The following is a 19367-nucleotide window of genomic DNA, read 5'->3' as shown; positions in this document are numbered from 1 at the left end:
TCAAAACCTTTCGGCCGCCGCTGCCTTCGGTTGCCCTTTCGGTGCCTGCTCTCCCACCCCGCGCGCGAGTAGTTCATCCCAGAGACTTCTAAATGGTCACCCTGATGCCTTCCCAACTTAACGGGGTCGGGATTCCCATCCGACCCGCAAAGCAACAGCAGCAGCAACAACAACAACAACAACAGCAGCAAGACCACTCAAATCACCACTACCACGGCGACTCGGCAGTCTACAGCACCGTAAGAACGCACAAGCACTCGCGCTCCTCATACTCTGAGTCGTCTCCGCTGGCGGCTTCGAGAAACAACTCGTTGACCTTCCGCCCCTTCAAGCGTCCGATGCCCACCCCTAACAAGACCATTGCAGTCATCAACGCCGCCGGTCGCCAGGCTGCCTCTTTCATCAGAGTCGCCACCGCCGTTGGCTACCATGTCCGCGCCCAGCTGAGGAATCTTGAGGGTGTTGTGGCAACCGAAGTCAACTCAAATCCCAACGTCACTGTCCTCGTCGGCGAGCTCTACACAAGACACAAGCCTACGCCCGACAACAGAGACGTGACAACAAACGGTCCCATCTCCGGCGTCGGCGTTAATCATGACTTGATCAACGATCTCTTCCGCGGCGTCCAGCTCGCCTTCATCAACACCACATTTTATGGAGACGAGTTCCAAATCGGCAAGGCACTCGCCGATGCTGCAAAGAAGGCCGGCGTTCAGCACTACGTCTACTCTTCCATGCCGGACCACGCAGCCTACAACGCCGAGTGGCCGTCGCTGCCTCTCTGGGCCGCCAAGCACCAGGTTGAGGAATACGTGCGCAAGATTGAGCTGCCTGCAACTTTCGTCTACACAGGCATCTACAACAACAACTTCACCTCCCTGCCGTACCCTCTCTTCTGCATGGAGCTCATGCCGGACGGCTCTTTCCAATGGCAAGCCCCTTTCCATGAGGATATGAAGCTGCCTTGGCTCGATGCCGAGCATGATGTTGGCCCGGCCATCCTGCAAGTTTTCAAGGACGGCGTATCCAAGTGGAGGACGAAGCGCGTTGCACTGGCATGGGAGATGCTCACCCCCCGCGAGGCCTGCGAGGTCTTTGCCAGGGGTGTTGGGCGGCCCGTGAAGTACATTCGGGGTCCCATCGACTTGAAGGTAAAGATTCCCAACGGATATCGCCAGCAGCTCGAGGCTTTGGAGAAGCTGTTCTCGCTGGGCCACGACGACCCCAAGAAACAACCCCCCTACTTTGGTGACGCCGAGTTGGAGGAAAACTGCCTTTCCCAGTCAATGGCCCTCTGGGAGGGTCCGCGAGGTCTCGAGGAGTACGCGCAGGAAGCTTTCCCTTTGGAAGAGCAAGCCAACGGGCTTACGTGGATGCTGGAAGAGGAAGAAGAGGCAGCTGAAGACGATGCGGCTCCCGTCCATGGCACGAACATTCCCGGCGCTCGCCAGCCCGAGCATGAGGTACAGCAGGAAGAAGAGGACGACGAGTACTCTGAGGATGAAGATGAAGGTCTTACTATGAGAGGCCTGAAGAGAGACGAAGAGGAATGGCTTGCTTAAGAGCCTGGAGACGACATGCCTTGACAACCCGGTGGCACCACTCGGTTTCGGCTGACATGGCTCGAACGACCTTTGAAGCACATCACACACAACCCACACACGACATACACATTGCATGCAGCGGCGTCTGGGCGAGGAAGAAGGAAAAACAAAAATGACGGGAAATCGGTTCGGGAAAAAAGTGCGCGTTTGGGGATTGAGATTTGTGTTCTTTTGGCTGCCCGGCAGAAACGCATGTCTCATGCGTCCCTCTGGGGGTCAATCTGTCTGGGTCAGCTGTTTGGTTTCAGTGATGGCGATGACAGCTCTTTGCTCGATTTCATTTTCCCATGGGCTGGCATGGCGTTGCGTGGTCGACAAAACAAAAAGTAAGGGACGGTGAGTAATGCATAGCTCGCGGGCGATTCGAATTGGGTGCTTTATGCTTTTTTCCCGCTCCCCATGAAAGCATTGCGTCGGAGAAAGACAGGAAATAGGTCACCAATATAACGAGACGTATTTATTTCAACACCGTTCTGCAAACGACGTGAAGGTGACGAGGGACGCGCGGAACATGAGAGCTGAGACCCAGGGGAAAGGTCGCTTTTACATATTTATCCCTGGTTATGTGGCCAGGTCACGGAACGTGACTCTGGATGCCGCGAGGGCGGCAGCGGCCGTTCGTCCCCTTGCTCCCAGCGTGGGGGTTTCCGCAGCGCTGACCAGAAGAATCCCGATTCGGTGAGGCCCGCGTGGGACGGTCAACCATCCAAGGCCACCGACGGTATCCGTTCTTGGTGTAGGTTCAGCAGGTTGAATTAAAGAATAAAAAAATTAAATAAAAACCAAAACTGACCATCGTGCGGCCGGCCGGCCGTCGCGAAAGATGTGCACATGGGGGGGACCCGGGACTTGCATGAGATGACTTCATTCTTATTTTTAGAGGGGGGGGGGGGGGGGGGCGCTGCCGCCCGTTTCGGTTTCTTCAGTGTCACTTATTTCTCCTTTGGGTTTGGCACGCGGGTTGGTGCTCGTTCATCTGATGAAGAAGTTATTAATCCTTGGCGTTGAAGTGATACCCTCTTCTAGGAAGGTTTCCATCGCAGCTATCGTTTCTCACAATGGGGGTTCTTACATCAATACTATGCAAGAGTATCCGGATGTGTTCTCGTCTTTGCTCGGATGCAGACGGGATATAGCGAGAACACACACACACACACAGAGAGAGAGAGAGAGAGAGAGAGAGAGAGAGAGAGAGAGAGAGAGAGAGAGAGAGAGAGAGAGAACCCATCGTCCTTGACTCTTTGGTGTTGCAATCTGATAAGGAACTGGTCCTAGCCCCATCTCTTCTCTCGACTTGAAATCGTGACGATAAGCAGGGGAGTGTGTTGCCACGCGTGGGAGCCGACTGAAACCGAGTCGTGGGATTTCCTTCTCTATTTTTTCTCACTTTCCCTTACGTGTAGTCTGATGAGCTGCGAGAGTGACGCTGCGATAGCATGAGTGCTTCAAGTAGTATTGTGAGATGCTATCCGTCAACTTGAACAAGCCCGATAAGCACAGCAATCTTTCCAAAGATGCGTGCTTGTGTATCTACTGCTTCATTAGAGTGTGTTAAACAGCTGGAAGATGTGCCGAACGATGCCAGCTTCACCATGACACGGGCTACCTAGGGATCTCAAAGCATCAGTGAAACGACACCATGAGGCCACCACCGATGTATCGATAAGCGCAAAGATCCTCTTCCAAGGTCTTCATCGCTCACCTTAAATCTCTACCAGAACGCAGATCATGTATCGTCCTGAGTGAAATGAATTATCGGTGAGTTTCCGAAGGGCTTTCCCCCTATCCACTCTCACCTGAGGACCCTCTGTCAGGGGAGCACTCCCAACCGGAGCGCCGTTCGACCCAGAAATAAGCTGTAACTGCTGTCGCAATGATGCAGAAAGCAGTAAAAATCTTTGGTCGCCTATTTCATACGATTTGACGACTGGTTCGCAGGACTTAGTCGCAGCATCTCACGCGTTTTGCTCACACTAAGCTGGCAGAATCGATCATCTCCATGATACTCTTAACTCACAAAAGACGAAGGACTCCTCTAACTGACTATTGGCGATCAAGGCCATACTAGAGGCAATGGTCGCTCCGTATCTACAGTTTGATTCCTTGAGGTGGTCTTGTTCGACGATTTGCAGTGGCAGTTTAGGGGGAGGATAGCCTACCCGCCCGTGGGCCGTGTGACAGGTTTCTGCAGTTCAATGTGCTTTTCCACGAATATCATTCAGAATTTTTAAATATCGGTATCATCATTGTTTGTGCCCGTGAGAAGAAGCCCTCAGTGCTCTTCAGCCCACCAGACGGCGCTCGCCCCCCTGGGCCCCTTATCAACACCGTGGACCACCTCTCACTGAACCACAGCAGCTTTGCCCCAAACTCGCAGACACTATTAAGTGAAGTTCATTTACAGATGGCATTGGGCATGCTCTAGTACTTCTTTCCTGGCTCAGCCAACTCATTCATCTCATGTCCCAAAACACCCCCACTGGGAGCAGTTCCAGCACCAACACGACCTTCAGGCAACTCGTTCATGGCGTCTTCCTCGGCGTCTAAACCGCGGAACTGAACCCAGAAGATTGCGCCTGCTACGGCTGCTAAGACAGCTACGATGCCATAATTCCAGACGAGGTACGGATCCGCACTCAGGGGAGTGAACGCCTGGCCCAGCGCAGCCGAGATGGCGGACATGAACAGCGCAACAGCTTGCACCATGGACCGCATGTTCTTCGGCGCCTTGCTGAAAGCATACTCCAAGCTGGTGATGCTGGCAAAGATCTCCGACAGGGCGATGAGCACGTATGCGCCGGTCTGGGCCCAGACCAGGATGTCGACGTTGGGACAAGGTTCCCCGTTCGGCAAGTTGCCGGAGGCGTTGTCGCCGCAGACGGACTTCTTGTAGATGTAGTATTGGAGGACGCACGCCCAAACCATGGCCGCGGATCCGGTGAAGAAGCCAAAGGTTATCTTGCGGATGGGCGTGAAGCGGATCTTCATCTTGCGGAGGGTGGGGTACAGCACGAGATCGCAGAGAGGGATGAAGATAAGCAGGGCCAGGGGGTCGAGATTAGATAGAATATCATTGGGAAGCCCGTTTAACTTCATTGTTGCCGCCTGAGAGACGAGATTGTTGTTCACTGACTAGTGTAAGTTAACAAGCGTGCTAGGTGGGAAAGGGAGACGTACACTGGTTGTAAGAAAGCCAGTATATCGGATACCAGGAGAACACAGCGCATGCTGCAAATCCACGACGCCTTGAGAAGGTCAGCATATCTCCCAGATAAGCATTTTGCATCCGTAACCTACAGCTCATCGACCCATGCATCATCATATGTCATCCACTTCGGACGAGTTGCGTCGCTGAACCGAGACGGCTTGACATTCTCCCAGAATGTACCGTCGTGCATGTTCCGCCAGGTTTTCACTGGGTTGATCGACCATCGACCCCTTTGCGCGAAGAAGAACGTTCGCAAAGCCGGACCCAATACAGATCCAGACGGAGGCTGATCGCGATATCTTCCCTTGCCCCACCACATCACCAGAGGGCATAATGCGAGCATACACGTCGGGAGCGTGAAGCTGAGCCAGAAGCCGACGTATTTCTCCGCGTACACCATCGATATCTGACCGACCAAAGCACCGATGTTGATGAAGAGGTAAAACCAGTTGTATACTCGGTTGATAGTGATGGCGGGATCCACGATCACCCTCTCGCCGTCCTTCATCGTTCGCACGGTCAGGTGGTCGATTTCCAGCTGTTCGGTGATCAACGGACTGATGTTCGGCTTGAAGCCTCCAGTCGCAAATCTTCGACCTGTTAGCAGGTCCCCTGCATCTGCGAACCGGCATGACCTTACCCGATGGTAATCATTCCGACGAGGAGCGCGGCCAAGGAGTTTTCATTCGACTTGGTGATAACAGGAGGAATCGCCGAGGAAATGAGAATCAGATGCCCGACGAGGTCGACAGCGATGGCAATGCAGATGGTCTTGTATCGGCCCCAGTACTTGTCTGCAACCCAGGCACCGAATAGGGGCATGAAATATTGCCAAAACTGATTGAACGTAGTGATACCCGTTGAAGCCTGCTGTCCCATTCCTAGAGCACCGGGCTGACCTTTGGGAGAGTCAATGCCACGGCCGGTCGTCGAACCAGGCGGGAGGGGTTGTTGAATAAAGTTGGTAACTAGATCTTATTAGTCTTTCCCTCCCTCCTGTATTCTCAATTGACCAATACATACACTGGACTCTGGTCAGTCGTGCACTCTGAGAAAGGTTACCCGGCAAATCCACTTACAACAATGACAGATCCATAGTAAGAGAAACGCTCGCAGAGCTCAACGAAGGCAATGGTGAAGAGCTTGAAGGGTATGTGATCCGCAACGCGTCGGAGGGTCTTCAGCTCCTCGTCAGTCGGTGCATCGGGCCGGCTCTGTATGCCTCTCTTCTCGTCCAACGAGACATCCTCATAGTACTTCATGTCGTAGGAAATCTCGGTGCTTTGGCTCCCGGCCTGCTCGATCCTATCTCGGTTGGACATCTTGACTGCGATCTCGCCCGCGATGACGACCATAGACACTGGAAGGAATGACTTGACTGACTATGGGTGAGATGTCGTCCGCGCTGATAAGCCCGAGGGTGCTGGGTGGTATATATCGTGGCTCGTGGCCCGAAGTATGAAACGCATATGGAAGGCAAGGATGGCGCGAGCTCGTTATCTCGAGGGGTGAAAAGCCTAAGGATTGGCTCCCGAAAACCCTGGAGTCGAGCGACGCAGGGATGCATTGGGAGTTCTCAAACGCTGCAAGAACGGACGGTTTGCCTTGCAGATCGTGGGGGAGGGGAAGCAAGTCAGTGGGAGCGGCGACTTGTGGAAGGAAGGGTCTGAGCTCAGGGGCAACAGCGTATGGGACACCAGACGAGATGGAAGCCAGACGGGCACTTTGCCTGTTGATGGCTTCCAAAGAGTGATTTGGTTTATTGAAAAGTTCTATTCTGGTTGATCGGCTAATGTTCCGGCGTCTGTGTGTTAAGCTTGATGCCCAAACTGTCGGGAGCTTTCAGACCAGGCGACAATCGCTGCCGAAAGTTGATGGAATTGCTTCAAACATGACTCCGTCCAGAGCCAGAATACTGGGGTAGCATTTGTCACAGAAAACAACCTCGAGAGACTGAATGGCTTGTGAAAGACAAGTCAGGACTGTGAGAATAGGTAGGCATTCATGCCGTATTCCTCGACGTAGGAAGGCAGGGGAACCTTTCGGGATCCAAGAAGATAATTTCTGCGAACATGACCCCAGCATAGAGCAAGTAGCATCAGGTATTGAAGAAAGCTCAGCTGGCGCGTATAACGGTGTCATTCGAGATGCCGCGCTCACTCGTAGCAGGTTATTGGCTTTGGTTGTCTATTTGGTGTAGGAGGGACAACTCCGACTATGAAGGAAATGAAGCTTTGCGGATGTTTCAAGTCCATCGCAACTTTAATGGCGGCACCAAAGGTAAGCAAGCGCCAGTGATGGAAGCCTCTGAGCTTCAAGGCGGCTCATAAAGACTCAGAATTAGCGAGAACGAGAATGCTTGAGATGAGCTTCCAACTGAACATAGGTATTTAAGGCAAACAGCGCCGATGTTAAGATACAGAAGAACTCATAACGAACTTTAGAGAATATTTAAGCGCATGTTGCCAGTCAACTTGCACGAGAAATGTGTTCTAAGCTCATCGTAAAAGGCGATAATAACCTTAAACTATAATACTGTACGATCATCAATACCTATATCACAGGTAGATCGTGAATCCGATCTTAAACAGCAACAATTTTCAGCTTCGATGCTAGCTAGCTGACCAGAAGCCATCTATACTATAATGACAAAAGGAAACGATGCCAAGTCCTGGGGCAAAGTCGATAGATCGTCCTGACAACATACAAAGGGTGCTGGATATTGAACAGTGTGACATAGTTGATGTGGCGAAACGAGCCTCTGTGATCATCTTTTCAGCTCACAGCTAGAAGAGCTGACCATAATATTGTGCTCGCGGCCAGACTGGGGTCTTCAAAATACGAGGAGGGTCAGGTCGATTTGAAAGAGACACTGGCCCATAAGACAGAGCCATCATAAGTATCGTAAGAACATTTCCTGCCATCGATCCTAATTGACGTCGAATAATACAGCCAGGTGTTAAAGAGACCGCCCACTTTTTCTGTGCTAGAGCGACCAATTTCTCCGTGGTTATATGATACCTAAGTCTGTTCTATTATCGTCGTCCTTATTAGTATCATCGTCATCGTCGTCGTCATCGTCGTCGTCGTCGTCGTCGTCGTCGTCGTCGTCGTCGTCGTCGTCGTTACAACTACTATCGTTATCATCGGAGTTATTGTTACTATTATCGTCGTCGTCATTCGTAATATAAGCATTTAGATACATAGGAATGTAGTCGCCCAGGCACAGAAAACATAGGATGTCTTGTGTTGAATTCAAGCAAATGCCGGCGGCGAGTATCGAAGTCTACCGAAACTGATCCGCAAGTCATCAAGTTACTGAACATCATCTCTTTAGACATCATCGATACTCCTTCGTCATCTCTCGTCCCGTGGCCCTTATCGTTCTCGCCGTCCCCGTCTTGTACAGCTCAATCATGTTGACATTTAGATCCAGCTTCAGTGCTGTTTCCCCGGAGCAGATTCATAAGTCTCTTCTAAACATGCAGCTGGCACATGCGACCACACCCACTGGAGAACTCGGGGTCCCGTCCGCTCCCCCATCGATAAACCAGTGAGGGCCGAAGTAGTAGTCGGGTCGGAGACGATCGGCGAATGCTCGGTGTTGCATGTGGTTCATCATCTTTTTTGTCTGACCCAGTGTCAGATATACGGAGTCCAATATGACATCCGCGCTTATAAACAACACACGCCTAGTCTGGGTCAATCTGTGCCATTGGCGATTTCATCAAATTGTCGAGGATGCTAACATAACACGGCTGCTCTGAAAGCTTCGAGATAACCAAATAACGGCGACGGAAGTGGTTTTGAGATAGAGCTGCTCCATTGCCAACGAGCATGCAGACCAGGGGCCTAGGGCTGATCAGCGCAGCAGCATGCAATATAAGGCCGATCTGCTGTATCATTGGATCGCGTACTGGTGTTGGTCTCTTATCTGCAGGTACAACTTCAGCTCGTTTGCAGCACCGCTGTTGGGCGATTAGCCCATTGAAGCTTCGTTGGTGTTGGAATGTGGCATTGTTGCCGTATTAAATATTGATATGGACGAGTCTTTCCCTCGGAATGACCGATTGGAATATATAAGCCGTAATCAGCGTCATGTACCCTCTAACCACCCTCGGTCAGTGTCTATGTTCTTCCCGTCTCTTTCCTCGTCTATATCATGGCGCGTCATCGCATCATGATGGTATGCTAGCATCGCATGGCCATCTGCCAGGGGCTCCTGCCGTAACGTGCACCGAGTTCATTAGAACTTGCCCTTGAGCAGGTTGGAGATCATCTCGCGACCGGTAATTCTGGTGGTCGTCCACAGCGTGGGGAAGTCGAGGGTGCTGGACAGGCCGTCTGCGAAGCCGAAGAAGAGCATAGGAGGGATCCAGCCACGGGCGTACTCAAGCGCGAAGCAGCCCTCATCCATCTTGTACTGCTTGACGTCGCCGCGGTGCAGGTGGTGGACGCTGCCCTGGGGGTAGACCTCGGGCTCGTACTTGCCGGGGACGTAGGCGAGCTGGGTGCCGTAGAGGATGTTGAAGTAGTCATCGGCGGTGTGGCGGCCGGAGTGGCCTTCGGTTCCGATGGCGGTGCCGAACACGATGAGGTACTCGGTGATGCCTGGCGGAGAGGAAGAGGTGTTAGTCAATTGGCACGGAGGAGTAGCGGTGTGGAAAGGAGCTGCTTACTGGCGTGGATAATGTACATGGCGCCCATGGCACCGCCGGCGTTGTTAAAGACCCATTCCTCGTCGAGGTTCACGTTGTTGGGGACGATGCCATGGAGCTCGGTGACGATGTAGTTGACCACGGACTTAGTGTCGTTTCCGTGCGCGGCGATGGCGCGCTTGCTGAGATCGTGCAGATGCTCGTGGTCGAAGATGTAGAACTTCTCCAAGTTCTTCTCGAGGAACATGTAGATGGGGGTCAGGAGACCGATCCACAACGCCAGCGAGAACAGCCGGCTGATGGACAACATTGTGAAGAAGATGCCAGAAATCTAAAACCCAGAAGATAGATCCAAAAAAGAAAGCTCAAGGAATGTTGCAAGTCCCCGGACTCGGCGATGCGCAATGGTAATTAGGGAGGTATGTGTATCGGGAAAGTTTGCGACGGGACAGCCGGTAAATAAGTAAAAGTATCGTTGAGCTGCGGAATCGCACCGCTCCAATGTTTTGGTTGAGGATTGGACCCTCGTCACCCAGGACCCTGCAGATTCACCTTATTTCTGCCTTGCGCGACCGCCCGGAAGCTCGAGTTCCCAGTGGCCTGAGTATGGGCAGCTCCAGGTCGTTAGCGGACAGCTCACAGCGCATAGCAGGTGCAGGTCGTCTAGGATTCCTCCGGATAGCGGGGCCCCGGCGCACCTCTCGTCTAAACGGCCCCCGCGGGACTATGCGGCCGCCAATAGCTCACTGAAAAATTTCGGACATTCGGATTTTTACAATTCTCAAAAGCTGCCGAACGGAGCGGATTCTCTCACCCCAGCCTTGCTCGGAAGAGAACTTTTGCAATATCAATCCACTCTTTGTCATTCGTCAGCTCATTCTGCACGACTTGCAGACCGAGTACGAATAAGAGCTGTGGACTAAGCTGAACAAACGAACTCTTCACATACGTCATATACGACAGTCAACAACATCTGAAGATGGCCACGGATGAGATACCCCAGACCGCCGTCCCCGGCAAAGCATTGGGTCCGACCTCCCGCTACGTTGCCGGCCCCGGAACGCACATCTACAATGGCAACGTCGTGGCCTCGCTGATGGGCAAGGTGAAGGTGACCCCTTCCGCCAAGGCTTCAACTGGACCCGCGAAGCGCCTCACTCGCATCACGGCCCTTCCCGCAGATGAGCTGCCCACGCTTTCTGTGGTCCCTCGCCAGGCGCAAGCCAACGGCGACAAGAAGCGCGAGGTGCTTCCCGACGTTGGAAACGTGGTCCTCTGTCGTGTGGTGCGCTTGATGCCGAAGCAGGCCATCGTGACGATCCAGCAGGTCGGTGACACGGTCTTGCAGACGGAGTGGCAGGGCGTCATCCGCTCTCAAGATGTGCGGGCGACCGAGAAGGACAAGGTCAAGATCTATGAGAGCTTCAAGCCTGGCGATATCGTGCGGGCGCAGGTGGTATGTTCTATGCTATGAACTATGAGAGAACGAAGAGTTCTGACTAACCTTGTTTGACAGATTTCTCTTGGAGACCAGGCAAACTACTATCTCTCCACGGCAAGCAATGAGCTGGGCGTCATCATGGCCACCAGCGAGGCTGGCAACGATATGGTGCCGGTCAGCTGGAAAGAGTACAAGGACCCGGAGACGGGCATCGGAGAGCCGCGCAAGGTGGCCAAGCCGAACTGATGGGTGCTTCCTAAACGACCTCGCATTCGGAGCAGATCTCACGACCACGGTGGTGTGTCGTGTCCGCCGACAATATCAGGCGGGACGCGCAACGCAAGCCCAAATTAGAGTTTTCTTGCTCCGCCTCGGCCGCCGACGAGGCTGACCGGTTGCCGGCTTCGCCCTCCGAACAAGGAAGAGCTCTCGTCGTGTTTCGAAACGGGAGGCTGATATGACGACATGACAGCGGGTTTGGCGGTTTCAGACTCTTGGACCGAACCCGAGGGCCGGCGCATAGCTTCAAATTTTTTCTGTTCTGAAGCTGCTGCGCATAAATTTGGAGGAAGCAATGAGGGGGAGAGAGGGGGATTGACCGCCGCGAACCACACCACGGAGGCGGCAGTCAGTGTCGTCTGGTGAGGGTTTGCATGTCATGTTCGGCAGAGTGCCCTACGTGTTCCCCGGCGACGTCGGGCACAGGCAGGCGGACGGACTGTGTAGGTGTCCAATGTGCCCAGTCCGATGTCAGAGCCATATTCATGCAAGGGGACGATCGTGGGTTATCAGCAGGAAATTCCGGGCATCAATGGGAGGAAAGGGGCCAGGGAGAAGAAGGGTTGAGGCTTGCGCCCACAGATATGATACACGACGAATGTGACCCCTTTGTGGCCTTTGACGCAATCAGTCAGTGATGATGGCACATGACAGTCGGGGGCCAAACATTCTTGAAGCATTGTCAGCAATTAGACCAAAATTAAACAACAAGAAAAAAAAGGTCAAAGAATGGATGAAAATAGAGACCAAAAAAAATTCATCAAATTAAATCAAACGTCCGACGGCCTGCAAAGAGGACAGGAAACACGCAGCAGGTAGAGGCCTTGACGCAGCGTTGTCTTCTCCCTGCCATCTCGGTAGATGAGGCTGATCAAGGAGGGTGCTGGAACAGCAGTGGAGCACGGTCGTCGCCCAAATAAGGTGCTTCGCCAATCGCCGGCGCCGTTGGGCTGCTCCGCCCACGTTTTGGACGAGCCTCCCCAATTGCGACGGAAAGACGAAAGCAGGGAGGCGCAGTTGAACCCAGCCGCAGCCCGTCCCGTCGCGTTGGGTTGCGTTGGTTGATAGGTTGCAGCGAGCGTATTCATAGGCCACCTCGGCCCTGTATTCGTACGGAACCCCAGCCTTTGAAGCCTAGTGTCACACGCACACGGAGAAGATGGATCCTTACAACATACCACCCACCACCTCATTAACCCGGTGGCTAAGGTGAGAGGGGACAGGGACAGGACAGGATGCACTTTGCATGGCACACCACATCTGAATGGAGGGGGAGGAGGCATGTGGGCGCCGGAAGTCCAGGCAGACGAAAACGAGAGAAAATTGTGGTGAACACTTTTTTAATTTGTTCCTCGCCTTCCTATCGTTTCTAGCTCAGACAAGCCAATATCCTTCACATTCGGCGCCAAAACATCTGTTTCTCTTGTCTCTCACAGAGTTTTAGTCTAAAGGTCGAAGCGCAAACACAGGGCCGAATAAGGGACACACTACCGCAACGCTTCCAATTATACCTACCTAACTAACGACGGGACCTTTAACCTTACCTTAAACCTGCCATCGTGCGCCCACCCCTCGCATCCGCCCTACCTCCCTCCCGAACCTCTTGCTCCGCGACGTCACACCTTCCAAACTCTAGCACCCGCTAGCTTTTCCCCCTTCCTGCACAAAAACGACTCAACCACCCACCCAAAGCTTGTACGACTCGCAGCTTTTGTTGGCTCAAGCTCGGTGTCTTCCCACCTATACCTGCCAGGCCTCCTCCTCTTCCTCGTCTGCTAGCTCTTGCCTTGGCTGCACCCCTTCGCAGAGAGAAAAAGAGAGAGCCCGCCACGAACGTCCACCCGCATACCAGCCATGAGCGCAACCATGACGATGACCGCGCCTCTGCCGCCGCCGACACTATCCCTCTCAACGGACCGCTCCGAGCAGCATTCCTGCCCATCCTGCGGCGTCGTCATCGAGCCACCACCCGCCCTCCTCGAAGCCCAAGCCCGCATCGCAGACCTCGAAGCCCAGGTGCGCCTACTAAACCAAAAGGCCGCCGCCGCCGTCGACCGCTGGGCCGACTACGAAGACGAGCTCACCCGCCTGCGCATCGCCGCCTCCCACAACCCTCCCCCGGCCCCGCCGAGCCCGTCGCCCACCCGTACCTCGTTCCTGTCCGGCGGCGCAAACAGACTTTCGCAGCTGCTGAGCCCGCGCGGCATGAAGAGCACGCCGAACCTGCGGGCGCCGACGCCGCCCCCGCCGGGGGAGCGGGACCCCGCGACGACGGAGGACCTGCTGGAGGCGCTGACGAGGGAGCAGAAGCTGAGGGTGCAGGCCGAGGCGAGGTTGAGCACGACGAGCCAGGAGGTGGAGGAGCTGAGCGTCAGCCTGTTCGAGCAGGCGAACGAGATGGTCGCGACGGAGAGGAGGGCGAGGGCCAAGCTGGAGGAGCGGGTTGGCGTGCTCGAGAAGAGGGACCAAGATAAAAAGAGGCGGTTGGAGAGGTTGGAGGGTGCGGTTGGGCGCATCGAGAGGGTGAGGTCGTTGCTGGGAGAGATGAAGGATACCGCGGAGGCCGAGCGGCCCGCGGGCAGCCGGCTTTCTGGGGAGACAACGGGGTCGCAGTCGACAAGTTCATCACAATTATGAGATGGTCACGCTTGGCGATGAGTGTACGATGCATAGCAGTGCGATATTTATGACGACATGACTTAGCATATTGGGCGGCTTCATGGATACACAAGGACATTTTATGGATATCTACGGAAGTTTGGGGTCGGTAATGGAGCATATATGGTTGGCATAATGGACAAGTTCAAAGGACTTGGAAAATGATTAGTTTGCATCACAGGTCACGTACTTGGTCTCAATTGCGATACTACTGTGCGCAAGATGAAAGGAAGGAATCAATTGGATCGTCACAGCATATATCTAATGCGTGTATCGACAGTTAGCCAGCTGGAAAAGAGCAAGAATTGTAGCTGCCAACTCTGCCACCTGGCCCGTAGTGCTTTTGAGGTCCTGCAAAATGATGCCTTATACGCCGTGCCTCTCCCATTTGCAATCAGTCGGATATAAACGTGCCCCATGCTCTGCGTCCGTAGATCCTACATCTAAGTGGGCTGGCTGGCTCAGTCTTTGATGCCCTCCCATTCTGCCTCTTCAGTTTTAGAGGGCGTCTTTGCCTTTGGAGACGCCTTCGGTGACGCCCCGGGCGATCCCTTGGGCGATCCCTTGGGAGACTTCTTGGGCTCCTCGGTCTTTGCTTCTTCAATCTTTGGTGCCTTGGCGGGCTTCTCACCCTCGTCTGAACTGGAATTTCTCCTCTTCTTGACATATCTGTCGCTATCGTCGTTCTTCCTGTTCTCCTCCCACTTGCGCTTCTTCTGCAGCTTGTTGCGACCGTTGTTCTGCTGGCTGGCTTGGCTCTGGTTGCGCTGCTTCTCCGACTGCGGTGCACCGTTGGGATACTTCTGCATCCAAGACGAAAGCATCTCCGACACCTTTGAGCCCCAGGCTTCCTCGCCCTTCTCCAAATCGCTGTATTCCAAGCAATTGGCGGTACGGACCTCAAAGTCGCCTTGTCTCGAGCGTTCCAGCTCAGCCATGATGCCGGCAGAATCGACCTTTGCTCCCAAGTCGTGGCAGAAACTGCGCACGTAGAAGCCAGAGGTGACAGTCATGCGAATCTTGGCAGCTGGCGGTCCCTTATCAGTCCACGGGAAGGGTTCGTCCTCAGAAGGGGGAGGAGGAATGAGGTTGGAACCCTTGCCAGGGGGCAATTGTCCGAGTGCACCAGACATGAGGGCGTTGTTCTTGGGTGGGCGCTGCTTCTTGGGGGGCTTGTCGCGGATGAGATCGTCCTGCCGCTCCTCAAACTTCTTCTTAAAAGATTCGTGCTCCGAGATGGCCTTTTCCTCTTCCTTCTCCTCGGCTGGGGACAGTTTCCTGCCGCCATTGGCGTCTTGCTGCTTCTTGACCCGCCAGACCTGCTCGGCCAGGTTCTTCTCCGCAGTCTCGGCCTCCTCCGTAGGCCATCTAAAGTTGTGCGAACCAGGCTCGTACCACTCGACCATCTCGAGATCGGTGACCTCGACTTCGCGACCGGCAATTTCCCTCGGGATGGCCTTACCCTCGCGGGCGTACTCATACAGTGGCTTGCCTTCCATCTTGAGCGCAGAGTACAGCGGCGGAATCTGCTCGAACTTGCCCCTGAAACTGTCCAGCGCCTTCTCGACCTGCTCCTTCGTGATGTGATCGTAGGGTCGTCTGCTCAATATCCTACCCACGCGGTCATAGGTGTCCGTGCTAGTGCCAAAAACCACTACGGTCTCGTACGTCTTGGTGCAATCGAGGAAGGAGCCGAGCGACTTGGTTCCCGAACCGACGCCCAGAATGAGCACACCGGTGGCCATCGGATCGAGCGTTCCGCCGTGTCCCATCTTCACGCGAGTGTCCTTCTTGACCTGTCGGCGACGCTTCCATTCTTGTCGGGGCTCGGCGTTCTTAGCGGCGAGGTCCCTGTCAATCAACGGCTTGAACATGGCCGAGGGGTTGAATGCGGACTGAGCATCTCGAATAACTTGCGCAGAGCTCATGCCGTACGGCTTGTTGATGGCTGGTCGCAGAGTCTGTGGTTAGCGAAGGGTGCTCCATTTGCGCAAAACATTGCGCAGCGAGAAAAAAAGCATTCGATTGGAATACAGGGAAAAGTAGGAGCAAAGCTTACCGAAGACGCCTTCGAACACGGTGTCTTTCGCCATCTTCCAAAGACGAGACGCAGTTCGCATTCGCCTCGGTTTGTAGATAAGTGTTTTGTTCGAGCAAGAGGGAAGGGGGAAAAAGAAGAGGAAGGGTCGAGGCTAGTGGGGGGAATAGGTGCTCTTTCTTTAGCTTTTGCGATGCGGTCTGCGGTTCACTGCATGCAGTTGTGCCAAAATTTTTTGGAAGGGACGTTCCAGCGTGTGTTATCAGCTTATCGATTGGCTGGCAGCCGTTCAAGCCCCTGTCTCTGGGGCCGCAAACCAGCAAGTCCCTTGCTGGCGCAGCGAATGCCTCTACGTACCTGGCGCGCCCTCTTTCCAGCTCTAGTGGGGGAGCAGCAGCGGCTTCGAGTGCCCCGCATTGGTACTGCAGTACTATCCGGTTACGTTAGCGCGAAGCAAAGGGCCGGTGGTTCGAGGGCCACCAACACAACTGTTGCCGTGCGCGCGCCTCTGTTCTGTTTAATGGAATTCATCGCGTTCGCGCGTGCGCTCTTCTCGATACCACCCTTACGCATCCACCAACGTCGGCGCAAGTCACCGCCCCGCAACGCTTCTTTGACAATTCTCCCACGACCTTGTCCACCAAACCTGCCTCTACAATGCCTGCCTTCCAGTACTGATCTCGTCGTCCCCGTTCCCAATGCTGGCCACCCTAATCGATCCCACTCATTCGATCGCAGTCTAGGCCGCCAACATGGTCGGACGACGTAGGAGGACGTCCGACTCCACCACGGCAACCGTCGACCCCGAGGACAACGTTTACACCGATGAGCTAAACGTACTCAAGAAGTTCGATCCGCGCCTGGAACCCGACGACGCTACATCTACGATACAAACGTTCATCCTTGAAGATGCCACCATCCACGACAAGCACGGCCATCCTGCTGAACTCTTTACAGTCAGGACGAAAGGGCCCTTCACAATTCGCGGCCGTTTGAAGATAGACCAAGAGCAAAGCTCCAGAGGTCAGTTACGCATACGCCCATTGTCTCGAATCATGATCTAACTCAGCGTAGCCAAAAACCCAGCCATGAGAACCGCCCTGATCGAATCCAAGAATATTCGGAGGTACGCTATAGGCGCTTTCGACTCAGAGAATTCCGTCAGATATGGTGCGTGGGCAGGTGGGGGTACCGGCTGGTTTGAGATAAGACCTCCATCGGCCGAATATAAGCCAACACATGATCGAATGATCGAGGGTGTTGCCATTTACTATACCATTATGACGGCAATTGAGGAGCATGCGGATGCCGTCGAGGAGTACGAAACTCAAACCAAGCCGGGCAAGAAAGGGTCCAAGAAGAAGGGAAGAAAATCACCACCGAAAGCACTTACCATACAAAGCTTGCTTCTAAAGGTCAGTGATTGCCGACCGAAGCACTATTGTGCCCGCTAATGTGCTCCAGTATGCGGTGGCTATGGGCGACGGGGCGACCCTTGATGAGGTCGAGGCGCGTTGCGACAACCACGCACCATTCTTAATCTCGCATTTCTATGAAGACCGCGCAGCGTTCGATTGGGAACCCACAATATTCTTCAAGTGGCTTGTTGAGCGCCACCCCGTGAGCAACAATCTTCGCCACACAGAAGAAGCCGGAGCTAATGGTGATAGGACATCCATTTGGAGGTGCAGAAGGCTCGGAAGATGAAGCCACAAGGACAACCCACCATCGAAGAAGTTCCAGAAGAGATGGACATCGTTGCCCCAGCGGACACAACAGACGAACCCCCTGCGCAGAAGGCTATTTCGAAGCGCAGACAGCGGGACACCCCACAGGACACCGGCCTTGACAATGATGACGTTGAAGCTCACAACTCTGGCGCATCCGGTTCTCGGCGAAGCATCAGGTCGAGGTCGAGAGCCAAGACGAAGACACAATCGCGGAGTCCGCCTCCAGTGGTCATCGCGGCAGCACCTTCGCCGTCTCCTGAGCCGATGGATGTGGACGCAGCGCTACAAAACATGTCTGTCTCGGAACCTTCGCAGAACCAGGAAGCCAGCGAACGCTCAAATGTTGATTTGATTTTGGAGGGACTTGAGGAGCTTCGTCCAGAGCTGGAACCCCTCAGCAAAAATTCTTTCCCCAAGGTTTCATCGAAGCTGTACTACAAGTACAGCATCAAGCACTATCTTGGTTCAGCGGAGATACTGAAATATTACGCCAGGGAACTGGTGGAGCGTCTGGACCAAAGCGTATGGGGAGATTCCAAGTTTTGGGACACGCTGCAAGAAAACGCTCATGGACCTCGCATCACGCTTGAGCACGTTACTATGGAAAACATCCCAGGCAGCCTGATCCGGCGAAAAGCCAAGACTACAAACACAAAGCCTGAGACGAATGGAGCTGGCACAGCGGCATTTGCAACGCCCCCGCCAAAGCGTGCCGGACGTCCCGCAGGCAAGATGTCGGCTTTACGTCTGGTCGGCAGTAAGGGAAGTAAACGACGCTTCGATTCGACGGAAGACACCCCCGACACAGTTTCCCGAGGGTCCAAAGCGGCAAAGACATCGCACACCTACGACTCGGAAGAGAACAGCATGGAAGCCAGCAGCTCCGGTGATAGCGACAATGAGTCTGAGGTTGACACGGCTGAATCTCCCGCCGCGTTGAAGGTGGTTGTCCGGGCGGAGATTCTCCCTACAACTGATGCCAAGGGGCCCAATGGCACCTGGGTTTGCGACGAAGAAGATTGCGGGTTCGTTGTTCGTAACCCTGATCAGGACGAGGGCCGGGAAAGAATTCAAGACCACATCCAGGAGGCGCACTACAAGGACGAGAACCGGGACGCGCGCATCGACTTGGCAGTGACCGAGGGTGTTAAGAACCACCTTCCTATTGAGTATGGCACCCATTCTCCTTCCTCACACTTCAGACAACTCTGCCTTTCTGATGAGGTCTCCCCTTTCTGGGACACCGGTCCAAGTGGACCCTTAACTAGCAGGAAAGCATCCCCGTCCGAGTCCGTCACTGTTGTGGGATCTTCAGACGAAGACGACATTCTTCCCGGCACACTCGAATCAATTTCTTGCGCTCTTTCCAGCTACATTTCCAGATGAATCATTCTAACACTTGCTCTACTACAGCCACTTGCTCGAGAAGATCCGCCAGATGGGACAGAAGGTTATGGACGATGAGGAGCTGTCGGTCGATCGGGTCTCCGTGCCTCAGCCGATCAAAAGACGACTGATATCCTAGCTTCAGGTAAGGGGCAGGCACGGGGAGACTTGGGAATACATCGTGTCCGTTTAGGGAAGGGAGAGAGAGAGGGAGAGGCAAAGATACCACCAACATGCATGAATTTGGCGTTTGGGCCGTCGTTGGATTATTTTGGGCTGCGCGTCGCCCGGAGTTTCAGGGGGGATAAGGTCTTGGGTCACCGTCACGACTTACTATTGGAGGTGATCGAGTTCTACAAGACCGA

General features: G+C 54.1%; 8 protein-coding genes across 8 annotated transcripts; 4 read left to right on the top strand and 4 right to left on the bottom strand.

Annotated features, from left to right (window-relative positions):
• Positions 1-92: 92 nt before the first annotated feature.
• Positions 93-1562, top strand: COL26b_000040 (uncharacterized protein; the record flags this gene model as incomplete). Its single annotated transcript, XM_053173015.1, has 1 exon — positions 93-1562. One exon carries the CDS (start codon positions 93-95, stop codon positions 1560-1562), a length of 1470 nt encoding a protein of 489 aa, XP_053042721.1.
• A 2463-nt stretch (positions 1563-4025) lies between these two features.
• COL26b_000039 (uncharacterized protein) lies at positions 4026-4700 on the bottom strand (the record flags this gene model as incomplete). The annotated part of the gene is made up of 1 exon (XM_053173014.1): positions 4026-4700. The coding sequence occupies one exon, from the start codon at positions 4698-4700 to the stop codon at positions 4026-4028; it is 675 nt and encodes a 224-aa protein (XP_053042720.1).
• A 197-nt stretch (positions 4701-4897) lies between these two features.
• Positions 4898-6134, bottom strand: COL26b_000038 (uncharacterized protein; the record flags this gene model as incomplete). Its single annotated transcript, XM_053173013.1, has 3 exons — positions 4898-5402; positions 5453-5780; positions 5888-6134. 3 exons carry the CDS (start codon positions 6132-6134, stop codon positions 4898-4900), a joined length of 1080 nt encoding a protein of 359 aa, XP_053042719.1.
• A 2924-nt stretch (positions 6135-9058) lies between these two features.
• Positions 9059-9780, bottom strand: ERG1 (Squalene epoxidase; the record flags this gene model as incomplete). Its single annotated transcript, XM_053173012.1, has 2 exons — positions 9059-9423; positions 9492-9780. The coding sequence occupies 2 exons, from the start codon at positions 9778-9780 to the stop codon at positions 9059-9061; spliced, it is 654 nt and encodes a 217-aa protein (XP_053042718.1).
• A 669-nt stretch (positions 9781-10449) lies between these two features.
• On the top strand, positions 10450-11157 carry COL26b_000036 (uncharacterized protein; the record flags this gene model as incomplete). The annotated part of the gene is made up of 2 exons (XM_053173011.1): positions 10450-10926; positions 10987-11157. The coding sequence occupies 2 exons, from the start codon at positions 10450-10452 to the stop codon at positions 11155-11157; spliced, it is 648 nt and encodes a 215-aa protein (XP_053042717.1).
• Positions 11158-13044: 1887 nt separating this feature from the next.
• COL26b_000035 (uncharacterized protein) lies at positions 13045-13827 on the top strand (the record flags this gene model as incomplete). Its single annotated transcript, XM_053173010.1, has 1 exon — positions 13045-13827. The coding sequence occupies one exon, from the start codon at positions 13045-13047 to the stop codon at positions 13825-13827; it is 783 nt and encodes a 260-aa protein (XP_053042716.1).
• A 482-nt stretch (positions 13828-14309) lies between these two features.
• Positions 14310-15941, bottom strand: COL26b_000034 (uncharacterized protein; the record flags this gene model as incomplete). Its single annotated transcript, XM_053173009.1, has 2 exons — positions 14310-15796; positions 15908-15941. 2 exons carry the CDS (start codon positions 15939-15941, stop codon positions 14310-14312), a joined length of 1521 nt encoding a protein of 506 aa, XP_053042715.1.
• A 697-nt stretch (positions 15942-16638) lies between these two features.
• COL26b_000033 (uncharacterized protein) lies at positions 16639-19141 on the top strand (the record flags this gene model as incomplete). The annotated part of the gene is made up of 5 exons (XM_053173008.1): positions 16639-16909; positions 16961-17301; positions 17351-17506; positions 17557-18785; positions 19030-19141. 5 exons carry the CDS (start codon positions 16639-16641, stop codon positions 19139-19141), a joined length of 2109 nt encoding a protein of 702 aa, XP_053042714.1.
• Between the last annotated feature and the right edge of the window lie 226 nt (positions 19142-19367).

The sequence above is a fragment of the Colletotrichum chrysophilum genome (assembly GCF_026319265.1).
Source record: "Colletotrichum chrysophilum strain AFK26 chromosome Unknown scaffold_1, whole genome shotgun sequence".
Taxonomy (NCBI): domain Eukaryota; kingdom Fungi; phylum Ascomycota; class Sordariomycetes; order Glomerellales; family Glomerellaceae; genus Colletotrichum; species Colletotrichum chrysophilum.
The sequence above is the reverse complement of the archived record's forward strand: the minus strand, read 5'-3'. Positions and strand labels throughout refer to the sequence as shown.